Below are 22,065 nucleotides of genomic sequence, written 5' to 3'. Positions count from 1 at the left end.
TCGAATTCTATGGACGAAACTAAGACGAAACCGTTGGAATTATCCCGATAGAGCCAATTTTCAATTTTTTGGGTACCTCCTACATGAATTGTACAGTTATTCACCCTTCAGATATGTACAATTGATTTAACGATATCTCTTTGTAACTTTTTCCTAGGTGACTTGATAGTCCCTGCATTCTTGTACAATTACACCCGAATTAGTACAATTCCCTCCTGGCCCGATCCAACGTAGCCCAGTAGCAATCGCGCTCTCCCGCAGTCTCCACCGCTACTGCATACAAGGAATTCCCTTATTCCTGATGACTATTTTTCAAATGAAACCCTCAATCTTTCTCTGATTTCCTCACTATTCTCTACCAAAACAAAAGACTCCTTATATGAGCATTATTCCCCATTGTGTGTACGTGACCTTAACACAAAGAGGTAAAGCTTTCTTAGCCGCTTTACATCATCATCATCATCAATAATATCATCTGCAAAATCGCTCATTCCAGTGGCTCCCTCTTCCTCCTCCATCATGGAGGATGCCGCCGCGTGGACGTACGCCATGTTGCCAAACAGCGACTCCACCACGACCCCCTCCCCCGCTCAAACGACCAAAGCTCGTGTCAATTTTCCCGCCGAAATGTCATCGACGGAGGACAACAATTATTATGACAGACCGTCCACGTTAATGACCCGAAGGTATCGCAGCATGAGCGCCTGGAGCGAGCTGAGCTCCTCCTGGAAATGGGACGAGAGGTAATTAATTACAAACTGTAAAAACCACGTGCGTACACGCGATTTATTCCTCCTTTTATTCCGGAAAATCCATTTTCCGGCGGTGGTGGGGGAGGGATCGTGCCCTGCGTAGTCATTTGTTGTCTGGATAGGGCCGGGGACTCGGATGTGATTGTCGTCACACACGTGTCAGCGTCGCGACGCCTTCTTTTGTTTTCTTTTTTTAAGTTCAGTTCAGTTTCCCGGTGTATGGGTGGGTGTAGATAAAATAATGTAAAAGTGCGTGGTGAGGCGAGGATGTCTATGTACTTTTTTCGGCTGCACAACTTGCGCCGGGCCCAAGAGGAAGAGGACAAGAGGAAGAAGAAGCAGCAGCAGCAGCAGCAGCAGCAGCAACGGCTGCAGCAGAGGGGCAGCAGACCGGTGGGGCCTCCAAGGTACCACGTGCAAACCCCCTTAACTTTGGCACCGAGTAGGCTGTTCGAGAGGCCGCCCCTCACCCCCTCCGACAGTCTGGACGAGGTGGCTCTGCAGATTCCCAGGTGATTGATTCATTTGTTTGTCCTTCTTTTTTTTTAAATATCGTGCGACGAGCGCTTGTTTTTTTGTGATTTGTGAACTGCGGACCATCATCCCCCATCATCATTCACACTGTATATAGATGCAAGTTAAGTAAGCATGAATTGAGGTTAAGTTGTTATTATTGATTATTGACGGATTTAGGGTTGTTTTTTTGTTTTAGGGTGCAGAGGGGAAGCACCAGGACCGCACTGGGTGAATTTATGTTTAAGTTAATAAAATGATATGCGAAAAAAGTGTTTTATTTAAAGATTCCTTGTAAGTGATGGTGTGCTTTCGGGAGGGTGTTTGGCACGCGCCACATTATTGATTATTTACCACATTATTGATTATTTACCGTTATTAATTGTCTATCGAGTGACTTAATAAGGACACGTGCCTTTTGGCACTAAAAAAATTATTAAGAAAAGCACCTTAAATGCCTCAAGGGCCTTGAAACCGTACCCCGTTAATTCGCTCTCACATAATTTATTATTATTAATAAACACAAAAATATAAAAAATTACCCCCTAGAGGGGTGAAGGGTGTCGTGGTTGGGCGCGCCGCGGCGCTCGCGTCGTCTCCCTTAACCGGGCGTCGCGACGCTCGCTCCCGCAGTGGCGTGTGGCGTCTCGTACCCCCCGAACATGACGACGGGCGACGTCGCGACCCTTAAACGTTTTCTTCCCGAAAAACAAAAGAACAATCGTTGTTATTATGGGCACCTCCAGTCGGTACTCGTCCTACAATTGTTTGACCAGTTGGGACAGCTACGATCGCATTCCCAGGTTTAGTGATTCGATTTTATTATTTTTTTTTTAATGAATAATTAACCCCGTAAACATGCCATTTATATGATTAAATTCTATTCTGAGTAGATGCATGTCATTAATATTCACGCACGCGATTATTCAACTGTTTTTTTTTTTTTGACGTAAGAAACAAATGGCTATCTAGGACAACACAATAATCAACCCCGTTTGCAATAATTCAGTGAACTTTGGCCCCATTTTGCACCCTTAATCACCCTGTATATAGTGGTAAAATGAGTGTGATAAAAACAATTGCCTCCTCATTTAAAATTAATAGAGTCGAGGGGTACATACTTAATCAAATCACCCCTTGTTTGAGCACCTCATAAAAAAATTACAAAACAAATGATCGTGTACGGTTTTTTTGTTTACAAATAAATTAATTATTAATTGCTATGGCGAAAGGTCAAAGGGCCAGAGATCCAATTGGATATATATATTCATAAAAAAACAAATGAACTTCTGTTGTTTACATGGAAATCGCTATGGTGCAACTAGGGGGGGGGTGGGAACATTGACGTCACCACGAGACTTTCCCAACAAAAGATAACCAAAGTTTCTCCTGGTTTCAGGGTCCGGGTCGAATACTACGTCAATGAAAACACATTTAAGGAACGACTGCAAATTTATTTTATTAAAAATCAAAGATCTAGTAAGTACCACTTACACACACACCCCCTAAGAAACCCTTCATATAAAAACCCCTTTTCTTGCAGGTCTTAGGATACGTATAGTCAATTTATTTTTAAAACTGCTTACGTGCGCCCTGTACATTATAAGGGTGATTACGGACCTGGACCCCACCTATGCAACGTGGTGAGTAGGCCTTAGATCTGGTCCAAGGGGTGGACGCTCAATAAAAAAAAAATTATTGCAGTTATGGCTGTGTACCGAGCAACAAAACGGAGTACATCCTCTCGGCTAACTTGACGGAGGAAAAGTTCCAGGAGAACCCGATAATTAATTGGGACGCCATCTTGTGGGTGAAGCGCCCGTTGGAGTTGTGGGTGGTGCAGGTGGTACTGGCCATAGTTAGTCTGGGCGAGTCCATTTTGTTGGCCTATCTGGGTTATAAGGTACTGTCAATTTTTTTTTTAATTGTTTTTTGCAAATTAATTTATGTTTTTTTTTAGGGTAATATATGGCAGCAGTTGTTGTCCTTTCATTTCGTTTTGGAAATAATGAACACGGTACCGTTTACGTTCACGGTGAGTTTCACCCTCGAGTACCGCAATTTTCCACGAACATTCCTTTGTTTTCCAGATTTTCTATTCGCCCTTACGCACCATGTTCATTCCGGTCTTTTTAAACTGTTGGCTGGCCAAACGTTCTTTGGAAAATATGTTCGTAAGTACCGGAATAAGGACGAATTTCCTTCAAAAGGATAAAAAACAAACAATTGAATGTTTCAGAACGACTTGCACAGGGCGATGCAGCGCTCCCAATCCGCCCTTTCTCAACAGTTGACCATCCTTTCGGCCACCCTCATTTGTTTAGTGTTCACCAGGTATATTAAAAAAAAAATTAATAAACGGAATTTGATCTTTAAGGTTAAGTAACTTTTGACTGAGGAGACTTAAAAGGCTGAAACTTTCAGGATAGATAGGCAGTACCATAGACCATCTTTTCAGAAAATTTCAATTTTCTGGTTACAGTGTGTCTTAATTTAAAAAATAAATAAATGATAGTCATGTTTAATTAAATTATGCATCAAGTTAATGTTTAAATGTTAAATAACTTTTTATTGATGAGACCTAAAAAGCTGAAACTTTCAGGATAAATAGGCAGTACTTTAGACCATCTTTCCACAAAATATCAACTTTCTACTTAAAGTACTTTTTAATCTAAAAAATAAATAAATGACACTCATGTCTTATTAAATTATGCATCAAATTAATGTTTCAATGTTAAATAACTTTTTATTGATGAGACCTAAAAGGATGAAACTTTCAGGATAAATAGACAGTACCATAGACCATCTTTTTAGAAAATTTCAATTTTCTACTTAAAGTACTTTTTAATTAAAAGAATTAATATTGGACACTCATCCAAAATTAAATTATGCATCAAGGCTATGTTTAAATTTTAAATAACTTTTTATTGATGAGACCTAAAAGGCTGAAACTTTCAGGATAAATAGGCAGTACTTTAGACCATCTTTCCACAAAATGTCAACTTTCTACTTAAAGTACTTTTTAATCTAAAAAATAAATAAATGACACTCATGTCTTATCAAATTATGTATTAAGTTAATGTTTCAATGTTAAATAACTTTTTATTGATGAGACCTAAAAGGATGAAACTTTCAGGATAAATAGACAGTACCATAGACCATCTTTTTAGAACATTTCAATTTTCTACTTAGAGTCCTTTTTAATTAAAAAAATAAATAAATCATAGTCATGTCCAATTAAATTATGCATTAATTTAATGTTTAAAAGTTAAATAACTTTTTATTGATGAGACCTAAAAGGCTGAAACTTTCAGGATAAATAGACAGTATCATAGACCATCTTTTTAGAAAATTTCAATTTTCTACTTAAAGTACTTTTTAATTAAAAAAATAAATATTAGACACTCATCCTAAATTAAATTATGCATTAAGGCTATGTTTAAATTTTAAATAACTTTTTACTGATGAGACCTAAAAGGTTGAAACTTTCAGGATAAATAGGCAGTACCTTAGAGCATCTCTTCAGAAAATTTCAATTTTCTAGCTAAAGTACTTTTTTATAAAAAAAATAAATAAATGACACTTTTGCCCAATTAAATTATGCATCAAGGCAATGTTTAAATTTTAAATTACTTTTTACTGATGAGACCTAAAAGGCTGAAACTTTCAGGATTAATTGCAGTACCTTAGAGCATCTTTTCAGAAAATTTCAATTTTCTGGCTAAAGTACTTTTTCATTAAAAAAATAAATAAATGACACTGACGCCAAATTAAATTATGCATCAAGGCAATGATTAAATTTTAAATAACTTTTTATTAATGAGACCTAAAAGGCTGAAACTTTCAGGATAAATAGACAGTACCATAAACCATCTTTTTAGAAAATTTCAATTTTCTACTTAAAGTACTTTTTAATTAAAAAAATTAATATTAGACACTCCTCCCAAATTAAATTATGCATTAAGGCTATGTTTAAATTTTAAATAACTTTTTATTGATGAGACCTAAAAAGCTGAAACTTTCAGGATAAATAGGCAGTACTTTAGACTATCTTTCCACAAAATGTCAACTTTCTACTTAAAGTACTTTTTAATCTAAAAATAAATAAATGATAGTCATGTCTTATCAAATTATATATTAAGTTAATGTTTAAATTTTAAATAACTTTTTATTGATGAGACCTAAAAGGCTGAAACTTTCAGGATAAATAGACACTACCATAGACCATCTTTTTAGAAAATTTCAATTTTCTACTTAAAGTACTTTTTAATTAAAAAAATAAATAAATGATAGTCATGTCTTATCAAATTATATATTAAGTTAATGTTTAAATTTTAAATAACTTTTTATTGATGAGACCTAAAAGACTGAAACTTTCAGGATAAATAGACAGTACCATAGACCATCTTTTTAGAACATTTCAATTTTCTACTTAAAGTACTTTTTAATTAAAAAAATTAATATTGGACACTCATCCAAAATTAAATATGCATCAAGGCTATGTTTAAATTTTAAATAACTTTTTATTGATGAGACCTAAAAAGCTGAAACTTTCAGGATAAATAGGCAGTACTTTAGACCATCTTTCCACAAAATATCAACTTTCTACTTAAAGTACTTTTTAATTTAAAAAATAAATAAATGATAGCCATAACGAATTAAATTATGCACCAACATAAGAACTTTCAGGGTAAATAACTTGACAATAAATTATAGCGTCTGCGGTATCCAACATTTCCAGAGGGCAGGGCACAGACATTTGAACCTATTCCAGGCCACCTACTACGTGGTGGTGACCTTTTCCACGGTGGGCTACGGAGATTTCGTTCCAGATATTTGGCCTTCCCAGTTGTACATGGTGATCATGATTTGCGTGGCCTTAATAGTGTTGCCTACTCAAGTAAAACAAATGCCTCATGACGTAAAAAAACAAATGCCAACTGATCTATTTTCCAGTTTGAACAGTTGGCCTTCACGTGGATGGAAAGACAGAAACTGGGAGGATCTTACTCCTCCCATCGTGCCCAGTCGGAGAAACACGTGGTGGTGTGCAGTACCAACTTGCACGCGGACACCATCATGGACTTCCTGAACGAGTTCTACGCCCACCCGCTGCTCCAGGACTACTACGTGGTGCTGTTGTCCCCCATGGAGCTGGACACCACCATGCGGATGATCCTGCAGGTGCCCATATGGGCGCAACGGGTGATTTACATCCAGGGCTCCTGTTTGAAGGACGGGGACTTGATCAGGGCGAGAATGAGCGAGGCGGAGGCCTGTTTTATCCTGGCGGCGAGGAATTACGCGGATAAAACCGCCGCGGTAAGTGAAAACCGTCGAGTGTTCGTTTGGAATGTTGCCAGAACGTTTCCAGGACGAGCACACGATCCTTCGGAGTTGGGCGGTGAAAGATTTCGCCCCGAACGTCGCCCAATACGTGCAGATTTTCCGGCCCGAGAATAAATTGCACGTGAAGTTCGCCGAGTTCGTGGTGTGCGAGGACGAGTTCAAATACGCCCTTTTGGCGAACAATTGCACCTGCCCCGGGGCCTCCACTTTGGTCACGTTGCTACTGCATACGTCGAGGGGACAGTAAGAGTTTTTTTCTTTCTTATTAATGATTAAATAACTTTCGACTGAGGAGGGGGAAACAGATGAAACTTTCAAGGGAAATAGGGACTACCTTGGAGCATCTCTCCAGAAAATTTCAACTCTCTAACTAAAGTAGTTTTTGCGTTAGGAAATAAACAAATGACACTCGTGTCAAATTAAAATATGCATCAAGGCAATGTTTAAATTTTAAATAACTGTTCATTGATGTGACCTAAAAGGCTGAAACTTTCAGGATAAATTGACAGTACCTTAGAGCATCTTTTCAGAAAATTTTAATATTCTAGCTAAAGTACTTTTTAATTAAAAAAATAAATAAATGACACTTAAACATTGATCCAAGGCAATATTTAAATTTTAAATAACTTTTTATTGATGAGACCTAAAAGGCTGAAACTTTCAAAATAAATAGGCAGTACCTTAGAGCATTTTTTCAAAAAATTTCAATTTTCTAGCTAAAGTACTTTTTAATTGAAAAAATAAATAAATGACACATAAACATTGATCCAAGGCAATATTTAAATTTTAAATAACATTTTATTGATGAGACCTAAAAGGCTGAAACTTTCAGGATAAATTGGCAGTACCTTAGAGCATTTTTTCAAAAAATTTCAATTTTCTAGCTAAAGTACTTTTTAATTGAAAAAATAAATAAATGACACTTAAACATTGACCCAAGGCAATATTTAAATTTTAAATAACTTTTTATTGATGAGACCTAAAAGGCTGAAACTTTCAGGACAAATTGGCAGTACCTTAGAGCATCTTTTCAGAAAATTTCAATATTCTAGCTAAAGTACTTTTTAATTAAAAAAATAAATAAATTACACTCATCCCCAATTTAAATTATGCATCAAGGCTATGTTTAAATTTTAAGTAACTTTTTACTGATGAGACCTAAAAGGCTGAAACTTTCAGAATAAATTGGCCGTACCTTAGAGCATCTCTTCAGAAAATTTCAATTTTCTAACTAAAGTACTTTTTTATTAAAAAAATAAATAAATGACACTTAAACATTGATCCAAGGCAATATTTAAATTTTAAATAACTTTTTATTGATGAGACCTAAAAGGCTGAAACTTTCAGGATAAATTGGCAGTACTTTTGACCATCTTTTGAGAAAATTTCAATTTTCTACTTAAAGTACTTTTTTATTAAAAAAAATAAATACATGACACTCTTGCCCAATTAAATTATGCATCAAGGCAATGTTTAATTTTCAAGTAACTTTTTATTGATGAGACCTAAAAGGCTGAAACTTTCAGGACAAATTGGCAGTACCTTAGAGCATCTTTCCAGAAAATTTCAATTTTCTAGCTAAAGTACTTTTTTATAAAAAAAATAAATAAATGACACTTTTGCCCAATTTAAATTATGCATCAAGGCAATGTTTAAATTTTAAATAACTTTTTACTGATGAGACCTAAAAGGCTGAAACTTTCAGGACAAATTGGCAGTACCTTAGAGCATCTTTTGAGAAAATTTCAATTTTCTACTTAAAGTACTTTTTTATAAAAAAAAATAAATACATGACACTCTTGCCCAATTAAATTATGCATAAAGGCAATGTTTAAATTTTAAATAACTTTTTACTGATGAGACCTAAAAGGCTGAAACTTTCAGGATAAATTGGCAGTACTTTTGACCATCTTTTGAGAAAATTTCAATTTTCTACTTAAAGTACTTTTTTATTAAAAAAAATAAATACATGACACTCTTGCCCAATTAAATTATGCATCAAGGCAATGTTTAATTTTCAAGTAACTTTTTATTGATGAGACCTAAAAGGCTGAAACTTTCAGGATAAATTGGCAGTACTTTTGACCATCTTTTGAGAAAATTTCAATTTTCTACTTAAAGTACTTTTTTATTAAAAAAAATAAATACATGACACTCTTGCCCAATTAAATTATGCATCAAGGCAATGTTTAATTTTCAAGTAACTTTTTATTGATGAGACCTAAAAGGCTGAAACTTTCAGGACAAATTGGCAGTACCTTAGAGCATCTTTCCAGAAAATTTCAATTTTCTAGCTAAAGTACTTTTTTATAAAAAAAATAAATAAATGACACTTTTGCCCAATTTAAATTATGCATCAAGGCAATGTTTAAATTTTAAATAACTTTTTACTGATGAGACCTAAAAGGCTGAAACTTTCAGGACAAATTGGCAGTACCTTAGAGCATCTTTTGAGAAAATTTCAATTTTCTACTTAAAGTACTTTTTTATAAAAAAAAATAAATACATGACACTCTTGCCCAATTAAATTATGCATAAAGGCAATGTTTAAATTTTAAATAACTTTTTACTGATGAGACCTAAAAGGCTGAAACTTTCAGAATAAATTGGCAGTACCTCAGAGCATCTTTTCAAAAAAAAAATGAATTTTCTAGCTAGAGTACTTTTTCATTAAAAAAATAAACGAATGACAATCATATCCAATTAAATTATGCACTAATTAGATGCTTAATTTCCCCAAAAACTCCTTAGAGAAGGACAACAATCGCAAGAAGAATGGCATCGGCTGTACGGCAGATGCTCGGGCAACGAAATCTACCACATAGTGCTCGGAGACAGTCGTTTCTTCGGCGAGTACGAAGGCAAGAGTTTCACCTACGCGAGTTTCCACTCACATCGAAAATACGGGGTGGCCCTGATCGGGGTGCGTCCCTCGGAACTGCCGGAGTTCTACGAGGACACCATCCTCCTCAACCCCGGACCCAGACACATAATGAAGAAAAGCGACACCTGCTACTACATGAGCATCACCAAGGAGGAAAACTCCTCGTTTAGTGTCGCCAGCAAAGACCCTTCGAAAGCCACGACTACGGGCCTGGGAGGAGGAACAACAGGAACAAAAGAAGAACCCAAAACCACCGCGGGAGGAGGCCTAAACTTCACTGATGGTACCGCACCCCCTCAGCTTATACTGCAAGTGCCCACTTGTGTCAGTGAGTGTTTGATGCATGCCGCTTTGTAGGGCTTTTATGTCTTTGAATGTACCCCCTTTGCACCCAATATGGTTTAGTTCAGAGGATGATTTTATAGGCGGAGCTCCCCTGAGTGACTCCAAACAGTGCCTCAAAGAGTCCACCGGGTCAATATCCATCGATATATCGATCACCGGGAACCATTTGGACATCCCCCGGACGGAAAACCCCAACTTCTTATGCCCGGAAATGTTGAACCAAAGAAGAAACTCCCGGAGACCGAGCATATTACCAGTGAGCATCAATTTCCTTCTGGACATTAGAGATCGATTTTAATGGGGAATTTTAGGTGCCGGATATGTTTACCGGAAGTAGCCTAAACATTTGCCACCAGGACACGGAACCGGAAGAGGGGGATGAGAGTGAGGACGAGTTAGAGGACGACGTCCCGTGGCGCTCCCCTAGTGAGAAAATTGCGTAAGTGAGATCGAGCTCATCTCATGGCATGACGTTCTATAGAAGCACCTCAGAACTTCCCATTGCATTTAGTATACGGCACCACTATCGCATGTAATCTTCTTATTATGACCCTGATAGCACGATACATTGAAAACAAACTAATTTATGTTCTAATAATATTCTGCGAACATTCAAGGAATGTCAAGGTTCTACCACTGTCACCAGTTCCTATGCATTATTTAATTTAATAATATTCATTATTAAATTGGGTGTTTTAACTCAAATAACTTTTGACTGAGGAGGCCTAGAAAGATGAAACTTTCAGGGCCAATGGGCAGTACTTAAAAGTACCCCTCCCGAAAATTTCACCTTTGTAGCTAAAGTACTTTTTAATTAGCAAAATAAATAAGTGCGAGTCATCTCCGATTAAATTATGCACCTTTTCGATGCTTAACTCTAAATAACTTTTAACTGAAGAGGTCTAAAAGAATGAAACTTTGAGGATAAATGGTCGGTACCTAGGGGCACACATCCAGCAATTTTTAAATTTCTAGCTAAAGTACTTTTTAATTTAAAAAATAAATAAAAACCAGTCATGTCCAATTAAATTATGCATCAATTTGAATACTCAATATTTAATAACTTTTGATTGAGGAGGCCTAAAAGGATGAAACTTTCAGGACAAGTGGTCAGTACATTAGAGCATCCTTCCCGAAAATTTGAGCTTTGTAGCTAAGGTACTTTTTAATTAAAAAAATAAATAAGTGAGAGTCATCTCCAATTAAATTATGCATCTTTTCGATGCTTAACTTTAAATAACTTTTGACTGAAAAGGTCCAAAACAATGAAACTTTCAGGATAAATGGTCGGTACCTAGGGGCACACATCCAGCAATTTTTAAGTTTCTAGCTAAAGTACTTTTTAATTTAAAAAATAAATAAATGAGAGTCATGTCCAATTAAATTATGCATCAATTTGAATCCTCAATATTTAATAACTTCTGATTGAGGAGGCCTAAGAGGCTGAAACTTTCAGTACAAATAGTCAGTACGATTGCCTAAAGTTTCTACTATTTAAAACAAAAATAAAACGTTGGAAACATTGGTAGAACTTCTGTCAAAGATCAGTGCTATCAGGGCGATTTCCTCTATCAAAAAAAGTCCAACCCTGGCACAACTATATTCCTCCAGGTCTAGTCTGTCCGACGGTGACTCGTTGGACTCCACCGATCGACCTGCATGGCATGACGAATGCGTCCGGTAAGTCCGTCCTTCTTCTCCCGAGATTCTTCTAATAAACTTGCATGTAACACCACCACACCCAAAATTTGACAAAAAAAAGACCCTCCCCCTTGAATATTCCAACTGGTTGTAGCATCGTGAAAGGATTCCCCCCGGTGTCCCCGTACATTGGGGTCAGTCCCACCCTGTGCTACTTGTTAAAAGAGAAGAAACCCCTCTGTTGTCTTCAGTTGGCGCAGGTGTGCGAGCATTGCAACTATCGGTGAGTCTTTTGTTTCTCTTTTTATTAGTACCACCCTGGATGTTTAATGTTGTAGGAACGCCCGGGAGTACCAGTGGCAGAACAAGACGATCATCCTGGCGGCCGATTTCGCCTCGAACGGGATCTACAACTTCGTGATCCCCCTGAGGGCCCATTTTCGTCCCAAGACCTCCTTGAACCCGATTATTTTACTGCTGGAGAGACGACCCGACATCGCCTTCCTAGACTCCATCTCTTATTTTCCATTGATTTATTGGATGTTGGGCTCGATCGATTGGTAATTGTTTTTTTTTATACAGTTTCCGGGACTTTCATTTGTTTTTTTTTTCTGTCAATAGTCTCGACGATCTGCTGAGGGCCGGAATCACTTTGGCGGAAAACGTGGTGGTGGTTAATAAAGAATTGTCGAATTCAGCCGAGGAGGATTCTTTAGCGGACTGTAATACGATCGTGGCAGTCCAGACTATGTTCAAGTAAATAAACAGAAGGAGGTTTTTTTTAATTTAATTAAATTAATCCCGGAATATTCTTCCAGGTTCTTCCCGAGCATCAAGAGCATCACCGAGTTGTCCCAGTCCTCGAATATGAGGTTCATGCAATTCCGGGCGCATGACAAATACGCCCTGCACCTGTCCAAGATGGAGAAGGTACTACTACTGTGCCTACAGTTTTCCATCCTTTTTTTTTTTATAATTTAATTTTTCAGAGAGAGAAAGAACGAGGATCTCACATCTCTTACATGTTCCGGCTTCCGTTCGCGGCCGGAAGTGTTTTTAGCGCGAGCATGTTGGACACCCTGTTGTACCAAGCGTTCGTCAAGGATTACGTCATCACTTTCGTGAGGTTGCTCCTGGGGGTGGACCAGGCGCCTGGATCAGGATTTTTAACTTCCGTAAGGGTTAAGTTTAAAAAAGTGACTACGTAAGTTTAAAGAGCCGTAAATCGGAAAATGTTGGTGGTACGAGTTTGCCAGTGGTACCAAACGATTCAGAAGGTTCCAATTATTATAGAAATGTTAGAGAAATAATTTGAAAATCAATGGTTTTCGCGGGAAAAAATTTCAAAGTTGACCAATAACCTCGAGCACAACCCTATCACCCACGATTTTGAACGGCTATATCTCAGTACCTATTGGTTGTACTGTCTTCCCAATAGTACCAAATTATTCAGAAGATCCCAAATAATCTGGAAACGTTGGAAAATTATGTTAAAAATTATTAGTTTTTCCAGGAAAAAATTCCAAAGTTGACAAATTTCAGTCAACAACTTCGAGCCACCCACTTTGCTATCCACAACTTTGAAGAGCTATATCTCAGAATCTATTGGTTGTACAGCTTTCCCAGTGGTACCAAATTATTCAGAAGGTCTCAAATATTCTGGAAACGTTGGAAAATTAATTTAGAAATGAATAGTTTTTCCAGGAAAAAATTTCAAAGTTGAACAATCACTGCTCCATTTTGTCCAGAAAATCATTATTGACTCACAAATTTGAAGGCCCATATCTCAGAGCCTGTTCATTATACAACCTTTCCAGTGGTACCAAACTATTCAGAAGATCTCAAATATTCTGGAAATGCTGGAAAAATAATTTTAAAGTCGATAGTTTTTCCAAAAAAAAATTCCAAATATGACTATTTAGTGCTCAATTTTTCCAGAAAATAATTTTTAAATAACAAGTCTGAAGGCTCATAACTTAGAACCTGTTCATTATACAACCTTTCCAGTGGTACCAAACTAATCAGAAGGTCTCAAATAATCTGGAAATGCTGGAAAAATAATTTGAAAATCAATAATTTTTCCAGGAAAAAATTTCAAAGTTAACCAATTTCGGTCAACAACTTTGAAGACCTATATCTCAAAACCTGTTCATTATACAGCTTTCCCAGTGGTACCAAATTATTCAGAAGGTCTCAAATATTCTGGAAACGTTGGAAAAATATTTAGAAACTGAAAAGTTTTCTCAGAAAAAAATTCCAAAGTTGACCATTTACTGCTCAATTTATCCAGAAAATCATTTTTGAATTACAAGTTTGAAGACTCATAACTCAGAACCTGTTAATTATACAACCTTTCCAGTGGTACCAAACTAATCAGAAGGTCTCAAATATTCTGAAAATGCTGGAAAAATAATTTGAAAATCAATAATTTTTCCAGGAAAAAATGTCAAAGTTAACCAATTTCGGTCAACAACTTTGGGCAGCCACATTTCGATCCACAACTTTGAAGACCTATATCTCAACACCTGTTCATTATACAGCTTTCCCAGTGGTACCAAATTATTCAGAAAGTTTCAAATATTCTGGAAACGTTGGAAAATTAATTTGAAAATTATTAGTTTTCCCAGGAAAAAATTCCAAAGTTGACAAATTTCGGTCAACAACCCCGAGCACCACCCTACCACCCACTTCTCTATCCACAACTTTGAAGAGCTATATCTCAGAACTCATTGGTTGTACAGCTTTCCCAGTGGTACCAAATTATTCAGAAATTTTCAAATATTCTGGAAACGTTGGAAAATTAATTTGAAAATTAATAGTTTTTCCAGGAAAAAATTCCAAAGTTGACAAATTTCGGTCAATAACTCCGAGCACCACCCTACCACCCACTTCTCTATCCACAACTTTGAAGAGCTATATCTCAGAACCTATTGATTGTACAGCTTTCCCAGTGGTACCAAATTATTCAGAAGGTCTCAAATATTCTGGAAACGTTGGAAAATTAATTTAGAAACTGAATAGTTTTCTCAGGAAAAAATTCCAAAGTTGACCATTTACTGCTCAATTTATCCAGAAAATCATTTTTGAATTACAAGTTTGAAGGCTCATAACTCAGAACCTGTTAATTATACAACCTTTCCAGTGGTACCAAACTAATCAGAAGATCTCAAATATTCTGGAAATGCTAGAAAAATAATTTGAAAATCAATAATTTTTCCAGAAAAAAATTCCAAAGTTGACATATTTCAGTCAACAACCCCGAGCACCACCCTACCACCCACTTCTCTATCTACAACTTTAAAGAGCTATATCTCAGAACCCATTGGTTGTACAGCTTTCCCAGTGGTACCAAATTATTCAGAAGGTCTCAAATATTCTGGAAACGTTGGAAAAATAATTTGAAAGTCAATCGTTTTTCCAGGAAAAAAATTCAAAGTTGAACAATCACTGCTCCATTTTGTCCAGAAAATCATTATTGACTCACAAATTTGAAGGCTCATATCTCAGAGCCTGTTAATTATACAACCTTTCCAGTGGTACCAAACTATTCAGAAGGTCTCAAATAATCTGGAAATGCTGGAAAAATAATTTAAAAGTTAATAGTTTTTCCAGGAAAAAAATACAAAGTTGAACAATCATTGCTTCATTTTGTCCAGAAAATCATTATTGACTCACAAATTTGAAGGCCCATATCTCAGAACCTGTTCATTATACAACCTTTTCAGTGGTACCAAACTATTCAGAAGGTCTCAAATAATCTGGAAATGCTGAAAAGATAATTTTAAAGTCGATAGTTTTCCCAGGAAAAAATTCCAAAGTTGACAAATTTCGATCAACAGCCCTGAGCATCCACATCTTGATCCACAACTTTGAAGACCTATATCTTAGAACCTATTGGTTCTACAGCTTTCCCAGTGGTACCAAATTATTCAAAAGGTCTCAAATATTCTGAAAACGTTGGAAAATTAATTTTTCAGGAAAAAAGTTAACCAATTTCGGTCAATAACTTTGGGCAGCCACATTTCGATCCACAACTTTGAAGAGCTATATCTCAGAACTTGTTGATTATACAGCTTTCCCAGTGGTACCAAATTATTCAGAAGGTCTCAAATATTCTGGAAACGTTGGAAAATTAATTTGAAAATTAATTGTTTTCCTAGGAAAAAATTCCAAAGTTGACAAATTTCGGTCAACAATCCCGAGCACCACCCTACCACCCACTGCTCGATTTATGACTTTGAAGATCCATATCTCAGAACTTATTGGCTGTAGAAATTTACCAGTGGTACCAAATTATTCAGAAGGTCTCAAATATTCTGGAAACGTTGAAAAATTATGTTAAAAATTATTAGTTTTTCCAGGAAAAAATTCCAAAGTTGACATATTTCAGTCAATAACTCCGAGCACCACCCTACCACCTACTTTTCTATCCACAACTTTGAAGAGCTATATCTCAGAACCTATTGGCTGTAGAAATTTACCAGTGGTACCAAATTATTCACAAGGTCTCAAATATTCTGGAAACGTTGGAAAATTAATTTGAAAATTAATAGTTTTCCCAGGAAAAAATTCCAAAGTTGACCATTTACTGCTTAATTTTTTACAGAAAATCATTTTTGAATTACAAGTTTGAAGGCTCATAACTCAGAACCCATTGATTGTACAGCTTGCCCAGTGGTACCAAATTATTCAGAAGGTCTCAAACATTCTGGAAACGTTGGAAAAATATTTAGAAACTGAATAGTTTTCTCAAGAAAAAATTCCAAAGTTGACCAATTTCGGTCAACACCCCTGGACACCCACATCTCGATCTACAACTTTGAAGACCTATATCTGAGAACCCATTGGTTGTACAGCTTTCCCAGTGGTACCAAATTATTCAGAAAGTTTTAAATATTCTGGAAACGTTGGAAAAATAATTTAAAAGTCAATCGTTTTTCCAGGAAAAAAATTCAAAGTTGAACAATCACTGCTCCATTTTGTCCAGAAAATCATTATTAACTCACAAATTTGAAAGCCCATATCTCAGAACCTGTTCATTATACAACCTTTCCAGTGGTACCAAACTAATCAGAAGATCTCAAATATTCTGGAAATGCTGGAAAAATAATTTGAAAATCAATAATTTTTCCAGGAAAAAATTCCAAAGTGAACCAATTTCGGTCAACAACCCTGAGCATCCACATCTCGATCTACAACTTTGAAGACCTATATCTTAGAACCTACTGATTATACAGCTTTCCCAGTGGTACCAAATTATTTAGAAAATCTCAAATATTCTGGAAACGTTGGAAAATTAATTTGAAAATCAATAGTTTTCCCAGGAAAAAATTCCAAAGTTGACAAATTTCGGTCAACAACCCCGAGCACCACCCTACCACCCACTGCTCGATTTTGTTCAGAAAATCCTAACTTTGAAGGGTCATATCTCATCACCCATTAAACCTACAACTTTCCCAATGGTACCAAAAGATTCAGCAGATCCTAATGAACCAAGAAACGTCAAATAAAACAATTGAAACGCGACCGTTCTTTCAGAAAAAATTCAATTTTCAGATGCGTATAGGAAAGGAGGACATGTGGATCCGGACATACGGTAGACTCTATCAGAAACTGTGCAGTACCACCTGCGAGATCCCCATCGGGATCTACCGCACCCAAGACACGACCTTGACCGACACGTCACACGTGAGTATGCCATCGTCCAATTGGTCGAGCTGCGTGCGTGTGCCATCGGTGAGTAAATTCTCTCTCTCTCTCTGTTTTTTTTTCGCTTTATTATTGTATGGGCCGATTGCACACGTACAACAACAACCAAAAAAAAAAAAAAAGCTTATTATTCGCGCTTTCTCTCTCTCTCTCTTGATAATTTTCTATTAACCATATAGGAAGAACTAAAAACAAATGACGAATTAATCGTGAGTAATAATAGAGACTGTCTCACACACACACACACACGTATCACAATATTATTAGCACCAATCATATCACACCCCTCACCACCACCCACCACAGACACAATGATCACGTGATAACAGGTAAGGTTTTTCATAGGTTGCATGGCCATCCAGTACATGTTATCGAAATGGACATTCTGTATATATAATATTTAATTGGGAAACTTTAACGAAAGCAGGACGTACTAAAGTCTTTTTTAGCTCTAATAGTCTCTAGTTTAGTGCACGTAATAGTTGCCTATTTATACTACTATAGCTGGACGAGGACCTGGGTGGGGATAGAGTGGGCGTGACCTATCGGCCCAAGGAAGGAACCAATTGCCTGGGCTGTGCCAACAGACGCAGCTCCATGGTAAGTTTTCCCATGACGGCACACCACGACTACCAACAACCACTCGAAAAAAAAACTCAACTCAACATCGCAGCACCGCACCCTCACGGCACCTTTTCCAGAATTTCGCTTTTTTAGTACTCGATTAATATGGCGGACGAGGCCAAGGACAACCACAACCAGCAGATCGAGAGGGCCGAGATCGCGAACCTCGTGCGTTCCCGCATGGAGAGTCTCAATTTGCCGACGATCGACTATAATGACGTCAGCGAGAAGAGGAACAGTCTGTCCTACGTCATCATTAATCCCAGCTGTGATCTTAAGTTAGAAGAGGGTGATATCATGTGAGTGTGCGTTTTTTTATAAAGGGAGAGATGTAAGGAGGGGGGGGGGGGTCGTTTCGTAGATATTTAGTGCGGCCCAGTCCGTTTTCGGCACAAAAAACCTTCGAGAGGCACAACAGTCGCAGAAAATCGAACATCAGCTTCTGCTCCCAGAACCTGCTGCAGCAGCTGGGGAACCTGGCGACCCAAACCGCTTCCAGACGGGGTTCGGGGTTGGGGCTGAGCGGCGGGTACCAACCGGCCCCCCGCCCTCCCCCCTTGTGCACCACCAAGTCCAACTCGCTGTCTCTGCCAGAGAGTCCGACGGTGGCCACTTACCAGAGGGGCAGATCGAACTCACTCAGAGTCATCGATGACATTTTATTAAGAAGGTGAGTCACAGTGAGTAACGGGGTTGAAGTGAAAAAAACAAACTTCCAGATCGAACTCTCTAAGACAAGGTCTCCCGAACGTGGGCAACCCGCGACGCAAGAGCAGCCTCGAAGACATCGGCCTCTCCCACTTTTCCACGAAATTCCAGAACCCGATTAAAATCGCCCTTAACGACAGCATCGGGCTCGAGGTGACCCCCCCGGAGGAAAACAGCCCGCCCCCCATCATGTCCAGTAACAGTGCCATGGTGGTGAACGCGCCGCCGCCCCCGATGGGCCCCCACGGGAGCACGTTGAGTTTGCAATCGATCGGGACGCCCTCTTTAGGTACCTACCACTTAAAAAATGTCATTTTTAATTGGGTAATTATTAATATTATTTATAGGCATAGCGGCCCCTTCTTTTATCGAGACCCCGTTGACGTCACAAGTGAATCAGGGGCCGGAACAATTGCAAGGGACCATCGTATGATATAACCTGATGTGGGGGAAAAGGGGGAACAGCCTGAGGAAGAAGTGGCTGTAGTCACTCACCCCACCCCACAACCCCGCCACTGGCAACGATATGCGTTTTTAATACGTCATTCACCTTATTATCATCGCACTCTAATTTCTACTTTTCTATACTGCGCGAGTGTTTTGTCTTTTTTTATTTATTTAAATTGTCAATAACCCAGGCAACACATCATATATTATTATCGGTAAATACTCATTTATTCAACGATTTTTTATGGTATATTATTTATCAACCATAAATAGTCAAGATATAATAGAATATACGTATATCATATACTATTCTGTTTACAGATGGGCATTTAAAAAAATTGACATAGGATTTCCATATTTAATTTTTAAACTACACCTCAAAATATTTGATGACATTTTTCTGGAAAAATCACTGTTTTTCATCAAAACAACCCTTGCCCCCCCCACCCACCCCACACAACTTACCAGTAAGAAATTCTTTGCAAAAATCACCGTTTTTGTATTAAACATTTATTAATATACATAAATATAATTATATCAAATTTAAATAAACAAACTGTGTTTTTTTATTAGATTAGATATGAAAAACAGTAATTTTTCAAAACAATTTCTAACTGGTAAACTGTGTGGGGTGGGTGGGGGGCTAAGGGTAAGCCTAATGAAAAATCGTTTTTTTGCAAAAAATAATTGGCTGAAAAAAAATTATTTTTATGAAAATTATAGGGAAAAAAAAAAGTCTGTACTTTCTGTATCTATAATTTTTTCACTGAACCTTAAAGTTTTGAACAAACTTCAGTTTTATTCAAGCTTAAACTTTAAAGAAAAAAATTAAATTCAGCTGCCTATAATGCCTATTTAATTTGCAAATAATCTGTGACTGATGAGACCTAATGGTTCGAAACTTTCACGATCAGTAGTCAATATACCAAGCTAGCTCTCCTATAAATTTCGCTATTCTAGTTTAATTAGTTTTTGATTTATTTAAATTTGGAAAAAATAATAATTTTTTTCAGAAAATTATTTTGTGCAAAAATAAAATTTTTTAATTATTCTACCCTTAGCCCCCCACCCACCCCACACACCTTACCAGTAAGAAATTCTTTGGAAAAATCACCGTTTTTGTATTAAATATTTATTAATATACTAATATATAAATATATATAAATTTATATATAATTATATAAATTTTAAATAAACAAACTGTGTTATTAGATTAGATATGAAAAATAATGATTTTTGTAAACAATTTCTCACTGGTAAGGTATGTGGGGTGGGTGGGGGGGCAAGGGTAGGCCCAATGAAAAACGTTTTTTTTTGCAGAAAATAATTCCCTGAAAAAAAAAACTTAATTACTTTTTTCCAAATTTAAATAAATTAAAAATTAATTAAGCTAAATAAATGCAATTTATAGGAGAGCTAGCTTGGTATATTAACTATTGATCGTGAAAGTTTCGAATCATTAGGCCTCATCAGTTCAAAGTTATTTGAGCCAAGATACCTGTACTTTTTTAATTAATTTATTCCATATTTAATTTAAATTAATGAAGAAGTTTAAGATTGAATAAATCAAGAACTAATTAAGCTAGAAAAATGAAAATTATAGGAGAGCTAGCTTGGTGTATTGACTACTGATCGTGAAAGTTTCGAACCATTAGGTCTCATCAGTCACAAATTATTGCAGATTAAATAGGCATTATAGGCAGCTGAATTTAATTTATTTCTTCAAAGTTTAAGCTTGAATAAAACTGAAGTTTGATCAAAACTTTAAGGTTAAGTGAGAAAAGTATAAATACAAAAAAAAAACTTTTTATTAAGACAACCCTTAGCCCCCCACCCACCCCACACACCTTACCAGTGAGAAATTGTTTACAAAAATCATTGTTTTTCATATTTAATCTAATAAAACAGTTTGTTTATTTAAAATTTATATAATTATATAAATGTTTATTAATAAATATTTAATACAAAACGGTGATTTTTCCAAAGAATTTCTTACTGGTAAGGTGTGTGGGGTGGGTGGGGGGCTAAGGGTAGAATTAATAAAAAATGTTTTTTTTGCACAAAATAATTTGCTGAAAAAAAGTGCTTTATTATTTTTTCCAAATTTAAATAAATCAAAAACTAATTAAGCTAGAATAGCGAAATTTATAGGAAAGTTAGCTTGGTATGTTGACTATTGATCCTCAAAGTTTCGGTTCATTAGGTCTCATCAGTAAAAAGTTATTTGAGCCAAGACAGTCGAGGCACTTATACTTTCTTAATTAATTTTTTTCTGTAATTTATTAATTTTGCTTTTTGAAGTTTAAGCTTGAATAAATCAAGAACTAATTAAGCTAGAAAAATGAAATTTATAGGAGAGCTAGCTTGGTCTATAGACTACTGATCGTGAAAGTTTCGGACTATTAGGTCTCATCAGTCACAAATTATTGCAGATTAAATAGGCATTATAGGCAGCTGAATTTAATTTATTTCTTCAAAGTTTAAGCTTGAATAAAACTGAAGTTTGATCGAAACTTTAAGGTTATGTGAGAAAAGTATAGATACAAAAAGTACAGATTTTTTTATCACCTATAGTTTTCCTAAAAAGCATTTTTTTTTTTGGGAATTATTTTCTGTAAAAAATCGGTTTTTCATTAGGCTTACCCTTAGCCCCCCACCCACCCCACACACCTTACCAGTGAGAAATTGTTTACAAAAATCATTGTTTTTTATATCTAATCTAATAACACAGTTTATGTATTTAAATTTGATGTAATTATTTATATGTATATTGTTAATTATTTAATACAAAACCAGTGCTATTAGATTGGATATTATGGATGAAAAACGGTGATTTTTCAACAGAATTTCTAACTGGTAAACTGTGTGGGGTGGGTGGGGGGCTAAGGGTAAGCCTAATGAAAAACCGTTTTTTTGCAGAAAATAATTGCTCAAAAAAAAAAGATTTTTATCAAATATTTTTAGTTAAAGTTCAACCAAAAATAAACGCTCATTTACTTATGGTGTGTTGCTCGGTATAGTCAAATAGACTGAAACTGTTCCAGTTAGATTAGCGAACCGTCCAGTTTGATTCCGGCCGCGTACGGTGCGACG

General features: G+C 36.4%; 2 protein-coding genes across 7 annotated transcripts; both read left to right on the top strand.

The window, feature by feature from the left end:
* The first annotated feature begins 261 nt into the window (after positions 1-261).
* Positions 262-20,846, top strand: LOC126747720 (potassium channel subfamily T member 1). 6 transcript variants are annotated; one of them, XM_050456515.1, is made up of 27 exons: positions 262-425; positions 497-743; positions 2,665-2,744; positions 2,809-2,908; positions 2,970-3,168; positions 3,226-3,300; positions 3,356-3,439; positions 3,505-3,599; positions 5,982-6,165; positions 6,222-6,587; positions 6,640-6,857; positions 9,366-9,826; positions 9,924-10,099; positions 10,155-10,282; positions 11,455-11,523; positions 11,606-11,767; positions 11,823-12,044; positions 12,106-12,240; positions 12,303-12,414; positions 12,474-12,659; positions 17,041-17,172; positions 17,373-17,402; positions 17,698-17,793; positions 17,911-18,116; positions 18,179-18,487; positions 18,537-18,814; positions 18,873-20,846. In XM_050456515.1, the coding sequence occupies exons 1-27, from the start codon at positions 380-382 to the stop codon at positions 18,956-18,958; spliced, it is 4,482 nt and encodes a 1,493-aa protein (XP_050312472.1). In that variant the 5' UTR covers positions 262-379; the 3' UTR covers positions 18,959-20,846. The 6 variants fall into 6 exon arrangements, with proteins under 6 accessions (XP_050312472.1, XP_050312474.1, XP_050312471.1 ...); XM_050456517.1 differs by lacking the exon at positions 17,698-17,793; XM_050456514.1 differs by lacking the exon at positions 17,373-17,402 and having other exon boundaries at positions 17,041-17,220.
* On the top strand, positions 785-1,537 carry LOC126747723 (nuclear transcription factor Y subunit gamma-like). The gene is made up of 2 exons (XM_050456522.1): positions 785-1,264; positions 1,465-1,537. The coding sequence occupies exons 1-2, from the start codon at positions 1,020-1,022 to the stop codon at positions 1,523-1,525; spliced, it is 306 nt and encodes a 101-aa protein (XP_050312479.1). The 5' UTR covers positions 785-1,019; the 3' UTR covers positions 1,526-1,537.
* Positions 20,847-22,065: the final 1,219 nt, after the last annotated feature.

The sequence above is a fragment of the Anthonomus grandis genome, chromosome 19 (assembly GCF_022605725.1).
Source record: "Anthonomus grandis grandis chromosome 19, icAntGran1.3, whole genome shotgun sequence".
Taxonomy (NCBI): domain Eukaryota; kingdom Metazoa; phylum Arthropoda; class Insecta; order Coleoptera; family Curculionidae; genus Anthonomus; species Anthonomus grandis.
The sequence above is the reverse complement of the archived record's forward strand: the minus strand, read 5'-3'. Positions and strand labels throughout refer to the sequence as shown.

What these genes read in the sequence shown, in the direction of transcription:
- LOC126747720 (XM_050456514.1), top strand. Translation starts at nt 380, where the DNA reads ATGAGCATTATTCCCCATTGTGTGTACGTGACCTTAACACAAAGAG. An exon ending in CGGTACCGTTTACGTTCACG is followed by an intron (nt 3,301 to 3,355) that starts GTGAGTTTCACC and finishes TTTGTTTTCCAG; the next exon opens with ATTTTCTATTCGCCCTTACG. An exon ending in ACGCGGATAAAACCGCCGCG is followed by an intron (nt 6,588 to 6,639) that starts GTAAGTGAAAAC and finishes GAACGTTTCCAG; the next exon opens with GACGAGCACACGATCCTTCG.
- LOC126747723 (XM_050456522.1), top strand. Translation starts at nt 1,020, where the DNA reads ATGTCTATGTACTTTTTTCGGCTGCACAACTTGCGCCGGGCCCAAGAG. An exon ending in GTGGCTCTGCAGATTCCCAG is followed by an intron (nt 1,265 to 1,464) that starts GTGATTGATTCA and finishes TTTTTGTTTTAG; the next exon opens with GGTGCAGAGGGGAAGCACCA.